This window comes from Lutjanus erythropterus, chromosome 19 (genome assembly GCF_056507025.1).
Source record: "Lutjanus erythropterus isolate fLutEry1 chromosome 19, fLutEry1.hap2, whole genome shotgun sequence".
NCBI classification, from domain to species: Eukaryota; Metazoa; Chordata; class Actinopteri; order Lutjaniformes; family Lutjanidae; genus Lutjanus; species Lutjanus erythropterus.
This window is the reverse complement of record NC_139335.1, coordinates 3049134-3073581: the sequence shown is the minus strand read 5'-3', so window position 1 is coordinate 3073581 and position 24448 is coordinate 3049134. Positions and strand designations below refer to the sequence as shown.

At 42.2% G+C, this 24448-nt stretch overlaps 1 protein-coding gene across 2 annotated transcripts; it reads left to right on the top strand.

Annotated features, from left to right (window-relative positions):
* The first annotated feature begins 1987 nt into the window (after nt 1–1987).
* Nucleotides 1988–24299, top strand: setd1a (SET domain containing 1A, histone lysine methyltransferase). Of its 2 annotated transcripts, none has more exons than XM_084743365.1 (21): nt 1988–2142; nt 3188–3332; nt 4229–4327; nt 4413–4683; nt 5451–5581; nt 5742–5983; nt 7742–9455; nt 11080–12072; nt 13587–13754; nt 14097–14181; nt 14272–14414; nt 14649–14685; nt 14775–14967; nt 15109–15152; nt 15350–16644; nt 17803–18157; nt 18365–18546; nt 22836–22946; nt 23100–23219; nt 23787–23924; nt 24079–24299. In XM_084743365.1, the coding sequence occupies exons 2-21, from the start codon at nt 3195–3197 to the stop codon at nt 24250–24252; spliced, it is 6633 nt and encodes a 2210-aa protein (XP_084599491.1). In that variant the 5' UTR covers nt 1988–2142; nt 3188–3194; the 3' UTR covers nt 24253–24299. The 2 variants fall into 2 exon arrangements, with proteins under 2 accessions (XP_084599491.1, XP_084599492.1); XM_084743366.1 differs by lacking the exon at nt 1988–2142 and adding an exon at nt 2169–2422.
* Nucleotides 24300–24448: the final 149 nt, after the last annotated feature.

Genomic DNA, 24448 nt, shown 5'->3' with positions numbered 1-24448 from the left:
TGACACACTGATCATGTCTGGGTATGATCCAACCTATGATCCCCCATGGGTTTTCTATTTTTTTTTTGTCCACACAGTCTCAAAAAGGAATACAATCTTTAATACAAAACCATAAATATGGTGTCAGAGAAAAAATTGGTATTTCGATTACTCAAATGCTACTGCAAGAAGTATTTAACTGGTTATAAGACAGTCTCAGTTCAATACTGTTGACTTACAGAAGTTTAAAAACAACATCAACAAGAAGATTTTCTATATGTTCTTGATGCCTGCCACCAGGACTGATTCTCCATGAAATCAGATGAAACAGTCCCGTGTTTACATTTTCCCTGTCAAAGTTACAGTGAGTAGTATGTTTGCCAGTTACGAGGAAGTGGGAGGAGATTTTTATTTTAATAATCATATATTATGTGGTTATTATGATGGAAACACTTCTGCATTTGTCCACGGGGACCTCAAAAATCAACAGGATATGAAAAGTTCCTCATAGTGGCTTTAATGCAAGGGCACTAAATTGGATTGTGTTTGAATTGCACAGCATGATAGTGTAAAATTTTTGTAATCTGGAAATCCAACAGTGTAGATGACAGTATTTCCAAAAATCTAGACCTGTATATCAAATCATTATAATGTATGCCCAATATATTGCATCATCTTGCCATAATTATTCATGTCTAGCGTATGTAATTTATTTCTGTCTATGTCCCTGCTGTGTTCACTCAGATTCCTTTAAGGGCTTAGTCAGATTTTATCTTACCTGTTTGTGACTGTAGTAAAATAACATAAGAAGGGCTAAAGCCACACTGAAGTTAAAAAAAAAAAATTCAAATTCTGTGACTACGTAGACGATTTAATGGCGCTCTCTTGTGGAAACCAGTTGTTCCACATTTAGACTGATGAGAATTTAAATTGACATTTTAGATTTTTCTGTTTTTACATTTTCTGATAGGTATGCTATTTGTTAGGGGAAAATATTTCTTCTTATTATTTTTTTATATATATAATTTATTATAATTTTTCCAGCAATGCAAACACGCTGTTTACCATGCCATGGTGCAGAATAGGCTACTTAACTGATGGCAAACACTGAAACACTTGTTTCTAGAGAAGTCTATTTTTGGCCAGCTTCTTAATCCAGGCAGTGTACAGTAATCAGCAGTGGAATATAACTAAGTACATTTATTCATTAATTTGTTATTGCACGCAAATACGATTGTTTCCTTTGTTCTACATTTTACTTAATACTCTAGTTTTAATTGGCTGCTGTAGTTATATATTTATACATATTTATATTTATACAAGATTGAATATACAAAACCTATGATCACCTTATAAAAATTATGCTTACATGTTTTTGTATCACAATCAGGGTTATTGCTTCGTTGTCTTATATGAGGAATTTGCCTTGGTGATTGTGGTGCATAACTATAAACGCACTAAGTAGAAAAATATAAAGAAAGCTAAAGAGCATGTACCTTAAGTCAAGAAGCACAAATAGAAAATAAGATAAGATATGAAAAAAAAAAAAAAAAAAAAAAAGTACAATACATTATTTACATTAAAGAGCTATACTGTTCTGTACAGGGATTAGCAAGATATCCATCAGAGAATGTGCAAAAGTATACAAATATTAAATTATGTAAAATTAAATTATTAAAAATATATATAATTTACCATCATAGTGATCCAATAATAAAAACAAGAACCTATAGGGGACATTTTGCTGCCTGAGTACATTATACTTTTAATGTTATTTTTAAATATCAAATGTTAGAATTAGCTTTAAATATACATATGGTCTTTCTTTCATCCTATGAAATGTTTTATTTTTGTCTCTAAATATCTTGCATTAGATGAGTTGTCAGTGATGAGCCTTTAGGGGGCGCAGTGACTCACTTTTCTGTGTTTGGGTTATAATGAGCAGATTCAAATATTTTTTCTTCTCTAAAAATTCGACCATTAATAATTTATCTATCTATTCAGTGAATATATTTTTTCGGTTTTAATTACGCTTACGTGTTTTGTGTCGATGTAACGCCCTGTATTATATATTTTTTTTAGTAATCTGGTGTGAAGAAAGTGCCGGTCAGAAATCGTAGTCTGCATTCGCATACACTGATGGAGAACAGGCGAGGCTTTCAGGTTGGTTACGCGATGGCGGCTCTCTCAATAATATAGGGATTTTAAAGCGAAAACAATGGCTTCACCGCCCGGAGAGCCGCGTCGTTGTCTTGTTTAACAACCGGAATGATAGCGGCACCATTTTAGCTCGTCGGTTTTGCTTAAGCGCGGGGTCGGAGGTGTCCCTTTTCTGTTAGGGACTCAGTGTTTTTCTTGTTCGTCTCCCGGGCCTGGCTGTAGCTGCCTACACTGTAGCGGCGGGTTGCTACTTTCGGATGAGCGGGCAGTAGATCTTGAAGAGGTGGGGTCTGAATTTAGGCGAGCTTGAGGCAAAACAAGTCAGTAGAGTCTCGTAGAGGCGCGCATAACATGAATGTCACTGATAAAATGTTATCGATGTAGGCGGAGGGTCAATAAGATCAGAGTTTGACTCCTAACTTGATGTTCTTGCTAGTTAGCATTAGCCAACGGCAGCGTTAACTTGCCCTAGCTAAAGCGAGAAGGCATAAGTAATTTAACATCAGTTGATGTAATCTAACGCAAGAGCTACCGATGATGCTCCTACGGAATAGTTCAGGGCCCGAATTAACCCGCGTTCAACGTTAACTTTATCTTGATGTTGGAAAACACAGTTTCTTTGCATTTTGTTGGTGCAGCTAGCAGGTTGCTAGCTGAACTAACTGGTCAGTGACGTAACGCTGGTCATTGTTTTGACAGCACGCAGCATCTTCATCGATGCTGAAAACGTTCTCCTTATTACTCTGTTTAATTAATTTGTTCCTCTGTACTGAAGATTGTTATTAGCAGAGAGTGGTCAGAAAAGTTGATGTTTTGCTAACTGATGTGACGCAGCTCATCGTTCAGTTACGTTGCCATACAGTGAACCTACTGCTAGCGGCCAAATACACTTTGGCTGTAATTACTGCAGCATTTCAGATCAGTATATCTGTATTCCGCAGCTAATTTGTTCAAGCTTCGCTCTTCATGGTGATGGTTCTGTCAAAGCTTTGTTTCCAAGCAGTATCCACTGCACTGTCTGAAATCATGGTTTTTCTGTGACACACAGTTGTAGGATGGATCCAGACGGCGGGGCAGAAACACAAAAAGCTGTCAGTTTGCAGTGGAAGAGCTACAAACTCGTCCAGGACCCAACCATTCGACGGGTCACACAGAAAATCTACAGATATGATGGAGTGCATTTCAGTGTGCCTGTGAGTTTATTTCCAGTTTTTCCTCTATAATGTAAATGTGTGCTTAAATTGTACCTTTGAGCTGCAACTAGGGCTGGGTATTGTTTAAAAAATGCCAATATAAATACCAATACCAGTACTGTTAACATGATGCTAGCACCAAGAATGCTTCACTAATGGTACACTTTATGATACAGCACTACAGCTGTCCTTTTAAGTTTCTATTCTGGGCTGGAATAACTTTTTGTTTGCCCATTTCACGTTAATTACAGTTCAAATTAATGCAGAATGTTTGCAGAATGAGTAAGTGCCTGTTAATGAGTCATAAGAAATCACTAATAATCTTGTATAAGGCACAGATGTTTATAACTTAAATTGAACAATATGTTAATGGGGTCCGGCAGGCAGTGAGACAGGCAGCCACTTAACTCAAAGTATATTTTCAGAGCAGTGGGCTTTTGTTTTCCGGTTAATGGGCTTAACTTTACATTGACAGACAATTTACAGAGTTATAAGCAGCTTACAGCATAGGACTCGTCATCGCATGTTATTGTCGGTTTGCGATGTTGCGCTGGTCTTGTGCTCCTGCAGTGTTCCTGCAAGCAGTTCAAACTTCCCTAGTCTCGGGACGAGGGGACAGGGGGAAACAACTCGCTTCAACTATAGATCCTATAGACAATGGGATTTTTAGCTTCTGTGCATTTTTAAATCAAAGAACCCTTGCTATGATTGGCTGCGAGCAAAAGCATCCAAATATTAATTTTCTGTCTAGATCTGGGTACAAAAAGGCTTGAATGCATGTCTGATTTGACTGGAGAAGTTTTAATACTTCTTGGTACTGGGTTATTTCAGTTGATACATTGAAGGTATCAAGTAGCGATATCCAGCCCTACCTGCAACTGTATATCTTTCTTCAGGACTCTGGATTTCCTCCTGTGGGTGAACTGCGGGACCCGAGACCCCGGAGACTGTGGTCCAGGTATACAGAACTGTCCCTGCCAGTGCCGAAGTTCAAGGTGAGAAAATGTGGTCAACATTAATTTCACACAACACAGTAGCTTCATCTATTGAAATAACTGACTTTGTCATTTTTCTTCACAGCTTGATGAGTTCTATGTGGGTCCCATACCCCTCAAGGAGGTGACCTTTGCTAGACTCAATGACAACATCAAGGAGCCCTTCTTGGCAGAAATGTGTGCCAAGTTTGGTGAGGTGGAGGAGATGGAAATCCTGTTTCACCCCAAGACCAGGAAGCACTTGGGCCTGGCCAGGGTTTTGTTTACTAGCACCAGAGGAGCTAAGGACACGGTCAAACATCTGCACAATACTTCTGTCATGGGTAACATCATTCATGCTCAACTGGATATTAAAGGTAAGCAAGAACACCTTATACGGTGTGTCTTCAGAGTATGAGCTGCTTGTACAGTTATTAGTTGTAACACCGATGGTTCAGACAGTTTCAGGTGAATGTAAAAACGATGTAATCCAGTTATGGATAATGAGCCAGCATGTATAATACACTTGAGATTTTGGTTTAAAACTCAGTTTATGTCCATTAAGACACACTGAAACACTCTGTCCCTCTAGCACAATTTGAAATATAACATAAGCTAAAATAATCTGTAGTGTACATTGAACCACAAAGTGCTCAGAGAATGATTATCCCTCTGAGGCTGCACAACCCTCTGAATGTGTTATGTTAATAATTGATTGAAGATTTTACTCTGTGCCTGGATCTGTATACACATATTAAAACACATAGTGAAGCCCAGTCAGGGGATATATGTGCCTGCTTTTTATTTCATGCAAAGACATGTGGTTATGAGAAAATATCTTGCAGTTCCTCTGTTTTCACTTTTACCCCTGTTTGCCAGGAGGCGTTGCCTTGCCCCAGCATTACACAAAGTTTAAATAAAATTTGTCAATACATTTTTGAGATGTCCTCCTAACTAACATTCAGACCAAATTAAAAATTACACAAAAAGGACGTACATTAGCGGGTTCTTGGTAGAGGCAGTTAAACCTAATGGAGTTTGTCATAAAATCCTCATTATAAGTGGATACCAGTTATTTCTGCGATGAGCTCCTTTCGTGGCATGTATTTATTTTTCTGTGTTTTTGTTTTCTTTTTTCACCCAGGCCAGCAGAGGCAGAAGTATTATGACCTGATAGTAAACGGGTCCTACACTCCTCAGACGGTGCCCCTGGGAGGCAAGGCTTTGACCGACAGGGTCCAGCCTCAGGCCCCAACACAGCCACAGCCTGACACGGTATTTAATGATCATCCAGAGCTCAGAAGATTTTGAGTGTTTCAGCAACATTATTAATAGTCATTACCTGCTCTCCTTCGTGATAAAACTTAGCAGAATTATAGTCTAAACAGCAGATGCTTAATTCCTAAATTCTAATACGTATCTTTTGGCTGCACAGTCATCAGAAATCAGGCGGAGGCTCTCCAGTGAGCTTGCGGTTTTGGCGGCGGGGGTCCAAGCCCTTGCATCAGGAAGCATCACCCCTTGCTCTGCAGATACTGGTTACAGTGACCAGCGTCTGGACACACCCCCCTCTTCCATCGCAGGCTCCTCTGCCTCGTCTCAGGGAGGTGGAGGAACACCTTACAGCTCCAGATCTGGGACTCCTTTCTCACAAGACTCGGGCTACACTGGTGGCAGGTTAGTTGATGATGTTTAGCAAATGGAAAGTTATACCTCAAAATTTTATCATTGCCATGCTGCTGTGGTTATCGTCAGGCAAATGTAAAACTCTCAGTCAAAGCTGAGACATTTAACATCTTTATTTGCACGTAATCAAATAATAGTTTATGAAAAATAGGGGGAACTGGTTGAGAAATATTTAGGATAGCACATTAGCACATTAGACAGGAGACAAGCTGGAGCCTCACCTGTTTAATGACTGATTTTGCTTTACTAGCGCTCAGAAGAACAGTAGACCCAATTACAGCATTTCTCAAAGGCAGGTGTGTGGTTTGAAACACATTGGAAATCAAATACTCGCACATCAGGTTAGTAATAACTTATGTATACAGGGCTTAACAGTAAAGGTAAGCTCTGTTCTGACAGTGATTAAGTTACTAATGATGTAAACACTAACAGAGATAATAAACAAACTAGTAGTCCTATTTATACAAATGCTCCTATAAATAGGCCTGCTAACACTCATATCAATGAGAGTACCCACTGACTGTGTGGCTGGGTCACGTTTCAATAGGGCAGTAACACGTGAGTTTCTTAGGAGAAGCAGCTGCAGTTAACAAATACACAATATGATATCAATGAACAGAAAACAGGATTACAGAATGTTTACACGGGGGTGTCAAACTCAATTTCATCCCAGGCCAAATCAACATTATGGTTGGCCTCAAAGGTTCTGTTGTAAATATGAGACTATAAATGTATCTACTTATCATATTATATAAATTGGCTCTGCATTTGATTATTACTGGTTTTAGTAATCACTTTAATCAAAAACTGGCTCATGCAAGTGTACAACTGTTACACAGAAATGTAAAACCCTATTTTTGATATTATTATTGCGTGTGACAATCTTCAGACCAGAAGACCAGGCTGTATGTTCCTTATGGCTGAACCAATAAGATGGTGGAACCTAACGGATATAAACATGTGCATCATGTTTAAGTTCTAAACTGGGCTGCTTCTTGAGGTTTGGTGAGGATGGCCGAGTCTGAGCTCAGCTGTGGATCGAAACAATCCGAACGGCACTCTCCGCCTTGAAAGTGTAAAATTTTGATGCATCAAGATACGTTGATAATTGTTTTGTAACGGCATCATAGCCCTCAGAATTGCAGTCGAATCAGGGGGAGATTCCAACCACTAATAACTTTCTGGTTTGGCATTCACACATGCTGGAAAAGGCAAAGGAACATGCCAGATAACCAGAGAGAACGTGTGTCTGGATCCTGCAGCGGTGACTTGAATGGTCACTGTCATGCACGTAGAGAAGTCTGCCTAACCAACCCTGGATTTTATTACAGTATCACTATTATTTTAGTAACTTCCAATAACAGTTACACTACTATGAAAATGTGTTTCTCTTCATACCTTATCTGCGTATGTGCACACAACTCTCATAATTCTTTTATATTCAAATTAAATTAGTCTCTGCTCATACAGAAAGAAGAATTTCTTCTCGGTTCTTTGCAGCAGTTCAGTAGCATGGACTGTATATCCATGCACCAATGTTTGCCATCATTGCATTATGACACAAGTATTGTACTATTATTATGATCTGCATAGAATATTCTTTTGGTGCAGCTGACAATATCTCTGTGCTTTTGATAATTTGGCTCAACTGGCAGTGGAGGAGTAGGAATCCAAGTCTGTAGTTGCATGTTTGTGAATGTTAATCATGCAAAATAATAATTCAGAATTTACCTCATTTGTGTCTTGCAGGCATTCTGGCTACAACACTGGCACTTTGGGCAGCGGCTACCCTCCCCAAGACATGCTACCTTCCTCCTCCTCATCCTCTGCAGTCTCATCTACAGTTGGAGGATACAAAGTGTCTCGCTACTCTGAAGATGCACAGGAACCCTTAGTGTATCATCGAGGTCGCCCTATGTACCCCCCAACCACATCATACCGTCCCAATGAGCCGCCGTGCTACCCCCCATACCCCAGTGTTGGAGGGCCTGGGCCACACATGGCGCACCACTCCTCCATGCCTCCACCACCCCTTGCCACCCAGTATGACCAGCCCCCAATGTCAGACAGGGACCGGGACCGTGACAGAGACTCAGGGGGCCGCTATGGGGCAGGGGGGATTGGCTCCAGAAGGTCATCTTACCACCACCAGCAAGACACAAACTCTTCCTCAAAGTACCATTCCCATCACTCCCATCACCACTCAGATCGCAGGGACGACAGGGGGTACCGGCGAGACAGCCTGGGCTCCCGATCAGGTGACCACAGCCATCAGAGACACCGCAACCACCACCATTCTCACAACCACCATGGCAGCAGCAGCCGCAGGAGGAGCAGCCACGACCGGGACCGAGATAGAGATCGAGACAGAGATAGAGACAGGGACAGAGACAGAGACAGTGACTACTCCAACAGCTCTGACCCCAGATACAATTCCAACTCTTACCGCTCTTCCTCTAACAGCATGTCTCCTCCCCCCTCATCTTACTCCGCATACTCCTCCAAAGAGCCTGCCCCAGCCCCTCCTCAGGGATTGGACGTTTCCACCCGTCTAGGGGGCACAAGCCTGGCAGAGAGGGGCTCTCTGCCTTCAGTAGGTGCTGAAAAAGACTACCACGCTGGTCACCACAGTGCTCTGCCTCCACCTCCCCCTCCGCCACCTCCCCTCCCGCCAGCCTCAGTCATTGCAGCAGCTGTAGCTGAGACACTTGGAACACTGGACTTCAACCAGGATAGTCCGGCCCGCGAAGAGCAGTGGACAAAACCCAAACGCCGTCCCAGCACCCCACCGGCGCCGCCAAAGACACCCCCGCCTTCTTCTCCGCCCCACTCCTCCATCGCTTCCTCCTCTACCTCCCCTTCCTCTACCTCCCTCCCACACCATCTTCCCTCCTCCTCCAGCTCCCCACCGCCCCCTCAACGTGACTCTTCTTCCCCGGAGCCAGATTCCACCAATGAGAGTTTACCATTCGTCTACCACAGCAGCAGCCTCGACTCTCGAATTGAGATGCTCCTAAAGGAACAAAAGGCTAAATTTTCTTTCCTCGCCTCTGATGAGGAAGATGAGGATGACAGGAAAGAGGAGAAGCAGAGGAGCATACGTGGGGATGGAGGAGGGCGAAGAGGTGGGTCAGGTGACGTGACAGGGGAGCACACGAGTGGTAATCAGTTGGGAGACAATGGGGAGAAGGACCACAGGAGAAAAGGGGAAAGAGACAGAGATGGCCACAGAGGAAGGAAACGGGGAAAGGGAGGAGAAGGTAGGAAGAGTCCCAGTGTACTTACAGCAACTACACCTTCCTCTTCCACCTACTCTTCCCACATCCTGCCCCAAGAGGAACCCCAGCCCCAGGTTGGCCTCACTGGGACTGGAGCTTTGCAGGAGGAATCTTCACAGGCTGGAACTGCTGATACACAAAGCAGAACAGGAGCACACACACCACCTTACAATGGACAGAGTCAGGTAATAATAATGATAATAAGTTTTATTTATATATAGCACCTTTAAAAACAGAGTTTACAAAGTGCTTTGACAGGTAGAGCAAAAGTAGGATACCCTAGAAGCAATATAATATCAGAAAGCCAAACAGTGAAGCTAAAGCAGCAAGCAAGACAAAGTTAAGCTAAACTTCTTCTACTGATGTAGAATTAAAAGCAAAAGGCAAAAAAAAAAAAAAAAAAGTGTGTCAGTATAAATAAATAGAAAAAATAAGAGTAAAAAAGATACCATGACATGTCATCAAAAATAAAAAGAAGGCATCACATGACATCTGTCTTGTCAATAGAAATAAAAGAATAAAAACATTAAAAAGACAATGACAAATAATGGCAAGTCTCTAAAAATGTGTTTTAAGAAGTGATTTAAAAGCTTCATCTCTTCAGGCAGGTTGTTCCAGGTCGAGGGGCCCTGATGGTAAAAGCATAACTTATAGATTTTAATGTCAACTTGGGAACAGACGGGAAGACTGCGAACTGGCTCATACGGGGGTCAACATTTCTGCTATGTAACTTGCAGCCACACTCAGATGGGCTTTAAAAGTGATCAGAAAAATTTTAAAATCAATTATGAAATGCATTAGGGGCCGACAGAGAGAAGTGAGGTTTGGGTTGACATGATGTCATCTGTTAAAACCAGTCAGAGGCCGAGCTTCTGCGTTCTGAACTAGTTGGAGGCGAGAGATTGAAACTTCAGGGTTCAGACTATTGGGTCTCAACAACTTTTTGTTCTTACAAACAAAAGTTGTATGGTTTTCATGGGCTCCACCGAATGCCTCAAGGCATCATTCGTTGCCCTGGTGTTTGAATGGCAAAGTTGGTATTCAACTATTTATTTTTCCCTGCTGGCCTCTCTGACTGACGAAAGAGACAGCAAACTGGATGTACTGCACAGTCTAGTACTCACTCTCCCCTCACTTTCTCAGCCGTCTCTCTAACAGAGTGACAGCAGCTTCAGTGCAAAAACACCAGCAGCATGAGCATCACAGAAGCAGGCAGCAGGCTGGACAGGAAGACATCTTTTGACACGTCATGGTTGATTCTGATTCAGAGGGCTATGATGTGATTATAAAACAATTATTGATTCATCTCGATGCATCAAAATATTAAGCGTTTAAGCTAGGGGATTGTATCCATCTACAGTTGCACTGCCATCTTCACCAAAACTCAGGAATAACCTAGTTTAGAGTTTTATCATTTTTTGGGGTTGGGCTTTAACATTGGAATGAGTTTGCAGCACATTGCTTTGGCCTAAGCAACCACAAGCAAACTGATAAAATGTTTCAAGCATGTAAAATATGAACATTTTTGTAAATGCAAAAAGGTTTTCTTATTTGCGAATAAAGGACCTTACATCTTCAGTACTCATTGCTAACATCGTCAAAGACAAACCGTGCATAATGTGTATGTTTTGGTTTTTCTTGTAATTTTACTGTATTTGTTTTTGTGTTTATCACATTAATATGTTATCTTCCGAGACTAGACTCAGGAAGTGATTCTGTGGTTGTGAGTTATCTTTGTGTGTGTGGATGGAGCTTAAACACTTCAGTGGTTTCCCAACTTAAAACAGTAAACTCTCTGTCTTCTTTCAGTCCTCCCCTCATTCCTCCGGGGAAGACATGGAGATCTCAGACGAGGAGGAGGAGGAGACTACCATAACAACAGTGACTACCCACCAGCCCTCAGTCACCTCAGGTTCCTCGCCCTCTTCGTCCCAAGCTGCCATGCCTTCACAAACAACGGACCCTTCATCTTCACCTCCCCCTATCTCTGACTCCGCACAGCACTTTGGCACCACCATGCACCCTCCCATACCTTCCTACCCTCCTCATTTGCCTCCTCCACCTCCCCCTGGTTACTCCCTACAGCCCCCACCACCCCCGGGGATCCCTCCCCTGCCACACATGGAGTTGCACCCCGAGTATCCTCCTCCCATGCCCCACCACATGTATGACTATGCCACCTCCATGGAGCTGATGAACCAGTACAGTGGTGGGGCTCCTATGTCCTTCCAAATGCAGACCCACATGCTAAGTCGCCTACACCAGCTGCGTATGTCGTCATCCAACGGCACCCCAGGTCCTGGTGAGGCAGCCACCGCAGACTATACCTCCTACCACCTCCATTCTATGCTGCCACACCACACACACCACCCCTACATGGACCAAGAGGGGAGCGGGGGAGGTTCTCATTATGACCAGGACCACCGCTACATGCCCCCTCACATGCCCTATCCCTACCCTGACCCCCACAGCACTCAGATACCACCCCCTCCACACCACGGCATCCCGCCTCCCCATACTGGCTGGCCGCCACATGTCTTACCACCTCACTACCCCTCTTACATGCCCCCACCTGGCTATGGCACCATGTTACCCGGGGATGGAGACGAGTACAGGGCTCCAGGGGAGGAGATGCCCATGCTGGCTGAGAATCCGCATGAGGCTACAGTGCAGATGGTCCTGGCCACTCTGATCCAGGAAATGAAAAACATCATGCAGAGGGACCTGAATCGCAAAATGGTGGAGAACGTTGCCTTTGCAACATTTGATGAGTGGTGGGAGAGGAAAGAGACCAAGGCCAAGGTAATGAAAATTAATCACAACAATACTGCTGTTGTCTTTTTGAGCGTGCTGTTTCATTTGTTTAAAGGGAAGAAATGCTGCTTTAACCACATCTTTGCACTTTTTTGGGAGGTTGTTTCAATGAACCCTTGACTAAATCTCTTAAGAACATCCTTTGCTTATTGCTGACCATGTTAAACTGCCATCAACATCTTACTTACCTTTGTGCATTGTTGCTACAAATTTTGTTTTCTTAATTTTCAGTTCAGAAGGAAGCTCAGCTAGCCAGGCTTTCTTTACATGAGAAAAAACCCAGTCAGAGAAACTGGACATCACAACAGTGGTTATTGACTTGTGTTGTTATCCAGGCTCAAGGGTCTGTGCGCAATCACTTAAACGGGGGTGTGTGGTACGTCATTTGACTACATCCACACAAAACGGGCCAACCGCATAATGCCTACTTCAGTCAACAGGAACAAGTTGTTATAATAGAGAACTTTGGAGACTATAAAAAATACATTACGGCAGCAAGCAATAAATGCAAATACGACTAGAAAGAATCACTGTCAGAAAATTACTACTCTACTTAATGTGCTCTTAAAGCCTGCTATTAAATTCCAACTGGACAACTGCACATTAAACTATTAAACTTAATATACCATATCTAAACATGATACTTTGCTCTGATACTGTCACATAGTGAAGAATCATGGAAACCACTTTCAGTTTTGGCCAAATCAAAGGGAAATTAATGTTGCTGATTGAGTATTATCTGTGATAAGTAGGATAGATGAATACATTTTCTAAGTGCAGTGCAAAACGGACTTTGCAGTAAATCAGGATCTTGCTCGAATCATTCAAAGTGTCTGTGTTTGCTTCATCATTCTGTTCGTGTCTGGATGATCTGCTGTGTAACATTTAAAGTTTTAATACGATCTGAAACAATATTTTCTGCATCATCAACTGAGGTTCCCATGTCAACCAGATGCATACAGTTTGTGCTGCTGTGATTACACGATTACGTTCGATGACATAAGTAATATACAGCTCAGTAACTTTGCATGTATGATGTCTTCCGTCCGCTGAGAATCTATATCGCTCATAAAGTATATCATTTGGAAAAGAATCAATGAAAGGGTGGCGCTTTTTACAGCTGAAGTAATCTGAAACACTGAACTGCTCCAGACCATTTTGTGTGTTCTGCATAAGTTACCATGGCGATCTGGCCCGGTTCAAAGAGAGCCACCTTCATGACATTGAATACTCTGGCTTTAGACTCAACATACATTGCTGACCCATTAATCTCACTCCATAGTGTAGCCCTGAGGTCCTGGGTGCCTTCTAACTGGCAAGGGAATGTTTTGCTTTCCAAGGCTGCTGCTAGTTTTACTGTTGAATGGCATTTTGAATTTGCTCTTTTCATTTTCAGTAGAAAGATGCTGCTGCCAACTGCATTGATCAGGCATTATTGTTATGTTATGAAATGGAAAAGGGAAATAAATAAAATTATAATTGTAAATGTTTTCCTCCCCTAGCCTTTCCAGACAATGGTGAGAGGTGTGTCTGCATTACGGGATGATGAGAAAAAAGAGGAAAAAGTCAACCGTCCTCGGGAACCTCTCATGTCTCTTGTGGATTGGGCAAAGAGTGGTGGCATGGAGGGATTTTCTCTCCGAGGAGCACTGCGACTGCCTTCCTTCAAGGTAAAAGCACCACACTGCTGCTGATGGCCTATTATATATCATATTTAACAGCTCACACTATGATTTGATGAATTTGTTTTACACGTTAGAAACATAATGGACTAACAGTCCTGGTACCAGATTAAAATTGTTGTTAATTGTAATTCTCATCAAACTGCCAGGACACAAGTATAAGTAATCATTTAATAAAAAAAAAACATTAAGAAAAATTGCTGTAGTGTTTGGTCAAATTTTGTGATATTAGCTTATGGTAGTTGTCAAAAATAGCCAGAAGTGTTTAAGTCTATTCTTGGCTATGTTTCGTTCATTCATTAAAAATATTGTTGGTGTCCAATTGTTCAGGTGAAGAGGAAAGAACCTCAAGAGCTTGAAGAGGGAGACATGAAAAGGCAGCGACCCTCAACCCCACCAGACGAGGATGATGAAGGTTTGCTGAGCTGATGTTGAACATTTTTAAATGGGGGTTTGATTAATTGGCCTGCTGTGTCTAACTCTTGCATGGTTGTCTTGTCTTCAGCCGCTGAGGGGAGAATGCCAGAGACAGACAGGCGCGGAGCAGAAAGGGACAACAAGAGGAGGAAAAAGAAGCCAAGAAGTCGTAAACCTTGGGAGCTTGGCAGTGAGGGAGAAGAAACATCTGACGGCTCCTCGACTGAAAAGGTTATTTATTTCTTATTAATTCTGTCTTTTGTTTGTTTTAAAGCAAACAGCATAACACGACATACACTTAATTTGAATGTTTGATTCATACATGGCATGTAATTATTTGGATTTTTTGTTTGTGCTTTGTGTTCACAAGTTTGATAAGAATCATGTTCTGACTCTTACTGGCTGCTAGATGGCAGCATTACACTGTGATCTTTAACTGTTGTAACTACACCCTTTTATTTGTAGGAGGACGAGGAAGAAGAAAGTGAAAAGGAGTCTGATGGTAAATCACAACTTGTAATTTTATTACTATATTTCTATGTTTACCTTCAGCTAAGGCGTTAATATCATCAAATACTTTTTTTTTTTTAGATGATGCTCTTAGTGCAGATAGTGATGATGAGAGCCTCTCCTCGTCCTCTGAGGGCTCATCCTCTTCAGCATCTTCTTCTTCATCTTCTTCTGAAGATGAGGATGAAGAGGAAGGAGAGAGGGCTGAGAGTGAAGGGCCTGACAGCATGGATGAGTCAACCATGGACAGCACAACTGAGAAAGAGGATGATGGGTATGAAGTTTGAAATTCAGTGTTTAGTCCATGCTGTTGCTCAAGGTTCTCAGAATTATATTTTACCAACATATCATAATTAAATGTACTTTTCATCATGTTGTTATTCCTGGTTTAAATATTTTCTTCTGTTTTTCTCAGGGAAAATAACGCAACTGCTGTTCCAAAGACAGAGGTCAAAACAGGTTAGTGAGAAGTCTGCATCACTGTCATTAATCACCCGTCCAGGCTAATCATATAAGCAAGATCCTGGCTTCACTCAGTGTGTTTAGGTTGTCAGACTGTTGCTACAGCTGTTTTACAGATTTAAAGATAGAAAAGCTATTTCAAGTTCTTTTTATGTCATTTGGATCGGTCTTTCAAAACTGTTATTCTCTCTCAGGTGAAGTCAAGGACAGCAAAGCAGATACAACAGCAGCACCTACCAAGCGTCCTCCGTCGCCCCCATACCCACGTCCTTCGTCCCCTGTTGTTCTTGTGCCCCCTCTCAAGAAACGAAGGAAGACTGTCTCCTTCTCCACAGGCGAGAACGACAACAAAACGCAGCTGCCAAATGCACCGCTGTCTCCATCTCCCTCACCAGTGGCGGGTGAACCTCCCCTCCTCTCCCCTGGCAGACCTACAGACTCCCCTGTCACCGCTGCCCCATCCCCATCACCTCGTCCCACTCAGGGCATCCAGCTGCTCCCCTTTGCCTCCAAACCAGGTGAAGGCAACGCCCTCATTGTGCCACCATCTGGACGAGCCCAAGATCCTGATGAGTCCAAAAAGGGACCACCTGTTTCTCCTCAGACCACCCCTGTCAAATCCCCTGGAAAACGGGGTGTGGGCAAAGACTCCCCCAAATCTCCCGCTCCTCCCGTTATGGTGTGCCGCACTGTGCAGAACCTGCCGTTGGACCACGCCTCTATGTGCAGGATGGCCTTCGAGGAGGCCCCTCCTCCACCTCCGGTCAACAAACGGTCCAGAGGCAGACCTCGGACGACCAGCTTGTCTGCTTCTTCCTGTCACTCCGTCAGAGAGGAAGATGATGAGGAAGAAAGTGAGCAGAGGTTGAGACTTAGAGAGCAGCTAGGGGCATCAAGCCTCCTCCAGCTGGCCTCAGCTTCTACCACTGACTTGTCTGTGTTGGCTGATGTAGCCCTGAAAATGGACCCTGATGCTGGGGACTCAGAGGAGACAGAGACATCTGATGAGGCAGAGGAGCAGAAGATGGAAGAGGATCTCTTCTCCCCAGAGTCACTGGCCCTGCTTATTAGCCCAGAGGGTGTTATTGTCCTCATGGAGCACAACTACTGCAAACCGCCTGTTCTCCAGGTACCACCCGGTACCAAAAGGACTTCCAAACAAGACCCCTCTGTCTTGCTCCCAGCAGACCTCAACACTATTTCTGGGGTGCTTGAAGCGCCGGAGGAGGTCATTGGAGAGGGTCTATCATCCAGGGGAGACACAGGAGAATACATACCTGCAATGGGAGTGCTTAGTGAGTCTGAGGATGCAGGCCAGGCCGCATCTCTACCTCCATCATCAAAGAAGGTCATGACTGGAAAGGGTTACGAACTTGAAAAGGACAAGAGCAAAAAGAGGAGAAGAAAAGACAAAGAAAACGTCGAGGTTCATCACACAAAAAAACAGAAGGAGCAGCCAGGCAAGAAACAGAGGAAGCGGAAACTAGAGGTGTGTGGGACTTTTGGTTCGTTCCGGTAAATGTTTGTGGATGTCATAAGTGTAGACAGTGTGTCACAGGTAACAGCCACAAGAGACACACCCACACAATAGAAAGATGACTCATCTGTGGGTCCACTTTCAGGTTACTGTAAGGGTGACACATGACCGTAAGACGCATTGTGGTCAAGCCATCAGGTTTTTCCCCCAGTCAAAATGACTGACTTACGCGAAATGTCCCAACTACATGGAATTGTTTTATTAACCAATGGGAATACCAAAGTGCTACAGAACTTCAATTTATTTGATAAGAATTATAATGCCAGCATTGTATTCTGTCTGAGTGATTAATGGGGAATTCTGAACGCAGGATGTTTTTGGAGGAGGTGGCAGAGACGTGGCCCTGTGGTCCCCTCTACAGTAATGCTAATTACAGACGTTGATGTCATCAACACAGATCTGCTGACGCTGCCTCAGTGTTTTCTATAACTGTGTTCAGTTGATGTTTATTACCAGCATCAGCCAGGCTTAGTTGACCCTTTTGCCTCAAAACACTTTTGCAGTGTGCTTTTACAGTTTATTACTGCAAAACTTTTTATTACATAAAAATGTAATGATGTTACATATATTTAGGTAAAACTGTCAAAATGTTAATAACTCGGTTAATGTGATTTAGTTCATGGGTCATAATATTTTTATAGACTGAAACTGTGTCTGTGTGAAACCCACAGTGAACTACATCTATCGTCTCACACAGTCTACACGTCACCATCACCAACATCACTGTCTCTTGTAATGTTATCTTACCTGAAGTGTTTTATCCAGTGACTCCTGGTCCTTTTATTAGCCAGGAAGTGAAAGAACGAGCAAGACCTGTTACTAGTGTGACTACATCCCAGTACAAAAACACACAGGCATTATAGCTTCAGTGGCTAATATTAGCTTTTGGAGGAAGAAAGTCGTGACTTCTACATGTGGAAAGGAACGGACTTCGGCTCTGTATACTGTATGTCACCTGTCGTGACCATGTCCATGTGACTTAATGTGCACTTTGAAGTATTTTACATTAATTTTATAAGAAATTAAAAGGCAACAATGGCTGTGTGAACTCGGGCTCAGTTGTGCTTATTCACAGTTGCCTGATAGTAATATTCCTCTTCCTCTGCGCAGGACTCAGACTTTGAGGAGGACGTGGACGTGGAGGAGCTTGAGTCTGGGGAGCTGTCCAGCTCAGACACAGAGGACGAGGTGGTTGAAGGGATGAGGAAGAGTGAGCGCCTCTTTCTGCAGGAGGCGGGCGTAACGTCTTCCCAGCGCTGGCCGAAACCAGTCCCAGCACCAGAGCCATTAGCCGTGAAGTTCGACAACCGTAGTGAGTTTGAGCAGATGACCATCTTGTATGACATCTGGAATTCCGGTCTGGATGCCGAAGACTTGATGTTGCTGAAGAAGACTTATGAGAAGCTGCTCCAGGACGACCACGCCTCTGACTGGCTCAATGACACCCACTGGGTCAACCATACAAATATCCTTATCAGTGACTTCCGTCTGCATTAAATACTGTATGTCCATGTGATTGCCTGGAAATTAACTCCAGTTACCAATGCACAAACAATCTATGGCTGTTTTAATCAATAAGAACTGTACATAATATGTTTTGTAATGGATAAATTGTGTTATGTCTTCATAACACTCTGGTTTCTTTCTATTGCCCTTGACCTTTGAGCTTTACTAACCAATTTGCCAAACCCTCGGCGTAAGAAAAAGAATGCAGCTGGGCAGCTTCGTGAGCATGTGACCGGTTGTGCCAGGAGCGAAGGCTACTACGCCATCAGCCGCAAGGAGAAGGACGTCTATCTGGACCTGGACCTGCCTGAACAGGTCATACGGGAGGTGGAGAATGTCGACACCTCGGTAGGCATACTCATAATTTCATTGTTTAACAATTGCTTAGACTAATACTGCAGAGACCAAAGGATGATAGAGTCATTTTTTAATTTTTATTTCTTTACAACCATTATGTTCCCCTCCATCAAATCTATTTAACAGCGATGGACTCAAGTCTGTTGTTCAATGAGTTTGCCAGTTTTGCTAAGCCTTTGCTAGCCTGTTTTGGTCTTTTGTTATGACATTATATTAAGATACAGTAGAAGACTGCAAGAAAAGTCTAATGTATAAAGGAGAGCTTAAGAAATACCGCCCTTTTTAAAAGTTTGCTCTGTCCATTTTTTACAAGCGTTTGCGTCTAGCAGCAGACTGAGGTGTCTGGAACCAGCCAGATGAGTTAACATTCACTAATTTTGATCATGGTGAACATGGATTTTGAGAGGACAGGATTAAATGCAGCCATGAGGTGAAACTGTAGAAGTAGTGTGCGTTTCAGAAAAGCATACATTTATTGACAAGTTAAAACCTGTTCAGGTTTGCGATGAGATTTATGATGTTAAACAGTTGCTGTGGAAACAACAGAGGGTTGTTGGTTTGGAAAGTTGAGACAAAATTCAGAAGAAATCCAAATGTGATTCCAGATGACCATGTCGTGGAAAGAATGATATTATCCAGCTCTGTGTTGGCACTGTATACAGACTTCAGGGAGTTGAATAGTTGCTGAATATAGTCGTCATTAGATGGATAATATGATGTTTGTACTCTTTGGAATTCCATTGCCAGGGATGGATTTCATTTATATAGCACTTTAAAAAGCAAACAGTTTTGCACCAAACTGCCTCACAAAGACCAATATACTGAATAAGGGCAGGCATAAAGACAGATAGTGTATCTGTATAAGAGAAGCTGTGAAATTGAGACCAGAATAAAATAGAAACAAGTTTAACCACAATTTAAAACCCAAGGAGAAGTAAAAAGGTTAGACAGAATTAAAACACAAGTTAAACACAATTAAAAGCCATAGAATAAAAGTGGGTCTTGAGGTGCTTTTGAATTTTCCCACAGACATTTGGATCAGATTAATTTTGGTTAATGGATGTGTGGAACAGTGATGTGGCTTTTCCAAATACCTGATCAGCACAACACGTCATAACTTCCATTTCTGTTTCAAGTTGAGAGGTTTTGCAAAAGTGGATGATACAGTACCTTATGGTTAAACAAAACAAAGTTCATTAGTCACAAAATCTTTATATCTTCAGCCTTTATTACCTCCAGCAATGTTAATTATAGCCTCAGATTAAATCCCATTGTTGTGAAGCACTTTGTGCTGCATCTCTGCAAGCAAAACACCGTACAAAGAGTTATTTTATTAGAAGATGAAAAAAACATGTTAATAAAAATCAAAGACTAAAACTCTGTTCGCATACATTTTACAAGCAAATATAAAATAAATTGATGTGCGATATGTGTGTTGAAGTTGGCATGGACCGATGAAGGAGCGTGACAGTTCTGTGAGACGGGTGGCCCACAGATGTTTTAAGTGCTCTTAAAACATTTTGAAAAAACACCGTGGGTTTTATTTGCTGGAGTGTTCGTTGACACAGACAATCCGTTTACCATTAACTTTATCCATAAACATTTGTTTTGGCAACATCTGGTGGTGGACTATGGATGCTTTGCCTGAGTCCCAGTGATGGGGAACCCAGTGATAGCCACAGTACGATGTTGTCTTAAAACCAGCAAACAAATCAATGCTGACGCCTCAGATTTCAAAAAACCTCTGCTGGGAAAAACATTTTATGTGTCTGACCACCAAACCCACCAAATGCAGAAGTTTTTCGTTTCTGACTACTTTGGGTGTTTTTTTAAACCCCAAACCCACTGCTACATTTGCACGCCATGTGCTTTGGAGTCTCATTGTTGTCATTCTCTCCTTATTTCACTTTCACTTTTTTTTATCCTTCAAACATTACCAATTTTAGTCATTTTTCAGCTGTCATTTTTTATCATTTTTGCTATTTTCAGCATTGAGTTATTATTAAATATCTGTTCCTCCTGTTTGGAACTGAGGTTTATTGGGTCACATCAGGAGTGGCAGCCTCCACTGATTGTCCCATGTTGAGTCAGTTATTACGCCTGTTGTTTGGGACGGTAGGCACACTCGTGCATTGAAGTCATTTGCAGACAGCTGCTGATAGTGTAGGTGTGGTTTTAAGGGGGAAAACTGGCATAGTTGTGTTGGGTTCCTTCCTACATAAAACTTGGATTTCCCGGTGATGAGTTTTCCACTTTTGGCTTTGTGCTGTGTCTTATTGTTACCATGGAGAAAATAGAGGGAAAAACAACCTTTCTTTATACTCATTGAACCTACAATTCAGATTTGTTGTTAACCATGGCTTACTATTATTATTCACGTAACCTCAATGTTTTTAGAGATAAAGTATCACAAAATGAGATGTAACCAGACCCCACATCAGTCAGGATCTTTGATATCCTGATCAAAGTAGCCTAGCAACTTTATTGAATCAGCTTTGTTCAGAGAAGCATCTGCACCTGCCCCAGGTGTGCAGTGATGTGGTTTACCTGGTGGTCTGTGTGTGTGTGGAGGGGTAAACAGTGGAAATGTTTTCAAAGCACAGACTGATGGTGTTCTTCAGAAAGGGTACAGATGATATGTTTGTGGTAAGCACTCAGTCTTTTTCATCATACAGCTGCTCAGGTTCACCAGTATAAATTTTGAATGCCACAGCTCTTCTGGTCAGGTCATTGGTTAATTAATGTCCCATCTCTTGGCACACATAAAGCTACCGCAGCTTTTAAAATGCACACACACAAAAGCAAAAAAGGGCCAGTGTTTACCTTGGTTTTGGACAAGTTTTGCAGCATAACATTCTCTTTTTTTCCTGTCATTAGCAGCATTTGAGACGTCCTGCTTGTGAACTGAGCTCACGTCTCCACGTTTACTGCAACATGGATGTTTTGAGCAAATGGAAAGTTTCAGCCATGTACAAGCAAAATGCAAATGGACACAGACTGTTGATATGTAATTTAATCTCTTAAGGACACAGTTTATTCATGTGTACAAGGGTTATTACATATATAAGGATTATGTTTTTGTTTTTTTATTGGCAGCAATGAAAGATAACATTCATAGATATGTTTTCCCCTTTAGTTTTCTGCTGGGCCTGTGGAACAGACAAACAAACATTATTGTGTAATCACCTGTTTTTATCAACTTGGAATGAGCAGTTTATAACTACAGTGGGCGCAGGTCTTCTTCCAAAGAGGCTGCCGTGTTGCATCGTTATTTTTTACAGTAGCCCAGAATGGACAAACCGAACACTGGGTCTTGATATGGCCTTTCTCCGCTCGCCTCGAGTTTCATCACCTTTGCTTCTCCTGTACGCTTGGAAGGGGAGGGTGAAGGGTGTGTTTACAATCTGCAAGCTCTCCACTAGATGCCACTAAATCCCACACACTGGTCCTTTAACAATGTATTACTTAACAGTCCACACAAGGTGAGAGTATATTCATCATTGAGTCTGTCGGGCAGTGATTGCCAAAGTGTGGGCTGTGAGAGGTCATGAAGAAGTAGTTACCATAAGATAATTAATTTCAAAAAAGTAATCAGAACTAATTAAAACAAAGCTGTGGGATTTGAATGATATGTCATTCTTTATTTATCTGACATAGTTTAACAGGTGTTCCACTGTATTTGGTGACTTGTCACATTAACACTAGAATGTATCTTATATCTCGTCACTAGTATGGTTAGTCTGTCAATTAGAGGTGTCATTAGAGGTTTGGGTGGGCTGCAAAAGATTTTAAGATTTTTGAATTGGGCCATGACATTCTTAAGGTTGGTAATGGATGCTTTAGGAAATTCATTTGTAATGAAAGAGGGAAAAAATAAAATAGCAGCAGGCACCTGCATTAGCTTGAAAATTTGTCATGAAATAGGGAAAGTTTTGAACCAAAGACAAAGGTCCTTTTGTTTTTGAAAATTGTGCTAAAATTGTGCTGTTGAACTCATATCCTGCATTTGTTGGTTGTGTAACACTTAATAATGGACTTTATGCAGGGGTGAAGTCATTATGTCTATATTTATTTTAGCAATGTAGAAATAATGGAGTTATTCATAGTCACAATCTGCCTTCTCAGCAACTGGTTTCTGAATTAACTTTATCTGCACTAACATGGCTGTTGCACATCAGGGTCAAAGTGTCTCTCTCGTTCAGTCTCTTCCAGCTCAAGGCCATATGATAACATGAGATTGTGTCCATTTTTAAAGCTCTTTGCTGTCTGTTTCCTGTCAGGGTGCTAACCGCGTGTTATCAGAGAGACGATCAGAGCAGCGCCGCCTCCTCACCGTCATTGGCACCACAGCTGTCATGGACTCTGACCTGCTCAAACTCAACCAGCTTAAGGTAAAACCACTTGACATATATTATCAGTTACATGCACACTGTAAAATTTTCAACTTACGGTATTATTTTATGTTAGAGTTCCCTGTACAGTCCTGTATATAGAAAATGACAAAACTATACAGAGTTATGATGAGTCTTGTCTGTCTTATGCAGTTCCGCAAGAAGAAGCTTCGTTTTGGCCGCAGCAGGATCCACGAGTGGGGCCTGTTCGCCATGGAGCCAATTGCTGCCGATGAGATGGTCATTGAGTATGTGGGTCAAAACATCCGACAGGTACTGCTGCCAGTCTGTGTTGAACCAGTGATGACATTCAAGCAAAACTTTTCAGACATCCCATGCAGTCAGTATGTTAATATTAACTGTTTCAGGGAGTCTGTATACAGTCAGAACTACAAATTTAGTCAAATATGCATAATACATTCCAGTACAATGTCATTCCATTATTGGTGCATTGTAATATAAAGCACTCTAACTGTTATAAAGTTATTAAGTAAATGCAATATTAGTCATGCACCTTTTCAGATGCCTGTATGTTGTGATTGGTTTGGTGACAAGAAGGAAATTCTGGTGCCACATTGCTCCAATAATTATGGTAACATAATAATAACAACAATAGAGCATTAAATATAAAGTCTTTAAGGAGTAAATGCAAAGAAACTAGTTAGTTAAATTAAGTACCAAAATAAGCTAAAATTAGAAAAGTAGTATTGACATTGATGTGAATAAAAGTTATATTGCACCAGATAATTAAGGTAAGAGTCACACATTATAGGAAATGTGATATTGCAATGTACTGCAGTACGGGATCAGTGAGAAAATGTTGGTGTGTCGTGTGTCCAGATGGTGGCTGACAATCGAGAGAAGCGGTACGCACAGCAGGGCATCGGAAGCAGCTACTTGTTCAGAGTGGACCACGACACAATTATAGATGCCACCAAGTGTGGCAACCTGGCACGATTCATCAACCACTGCTGCACTGTGAGTCTGAACAGCCTCAGTCAACATCATATCCATATCTGGCATGTTTTTGATCGGTGTTATAGCTAACAGGCTGTGACACATGACCAATTATGTATCCTAATTTATTCCTGTGGCTGTCGCTCATCGGTCTGTCATTTCTTTTTTCCTCTAGCCAAACTGCTACGCCAAGGTTATCACCATAGAGTCCCAGAAAAAGATTGTGATCTACTCGAAGCAGGCCATCGCCGTCAATGAAGAGATCACCTATGACTACAAATTCCCCCTCGAGGAGAACAAGATTCCTTGCCTGTGTGGAACAGAAAACTGCCGTGGGACACTGAACTAGTGGACACGTCTCTCTTCTTCACTTGCCAGTGGCCAGCCAGACCCAGACCCCCCCCCCCCCCCACCCCGGTTCACCTTCCTCAGAGTGTACCTCAAAAGCAAACAAAGCCACCCTCTTATATCCCCCGCCAGTCCTCCGGATGGTGTCACAGCCGTCTTCATAATACCCAGGAAACAGAGACACACACACTTGCACT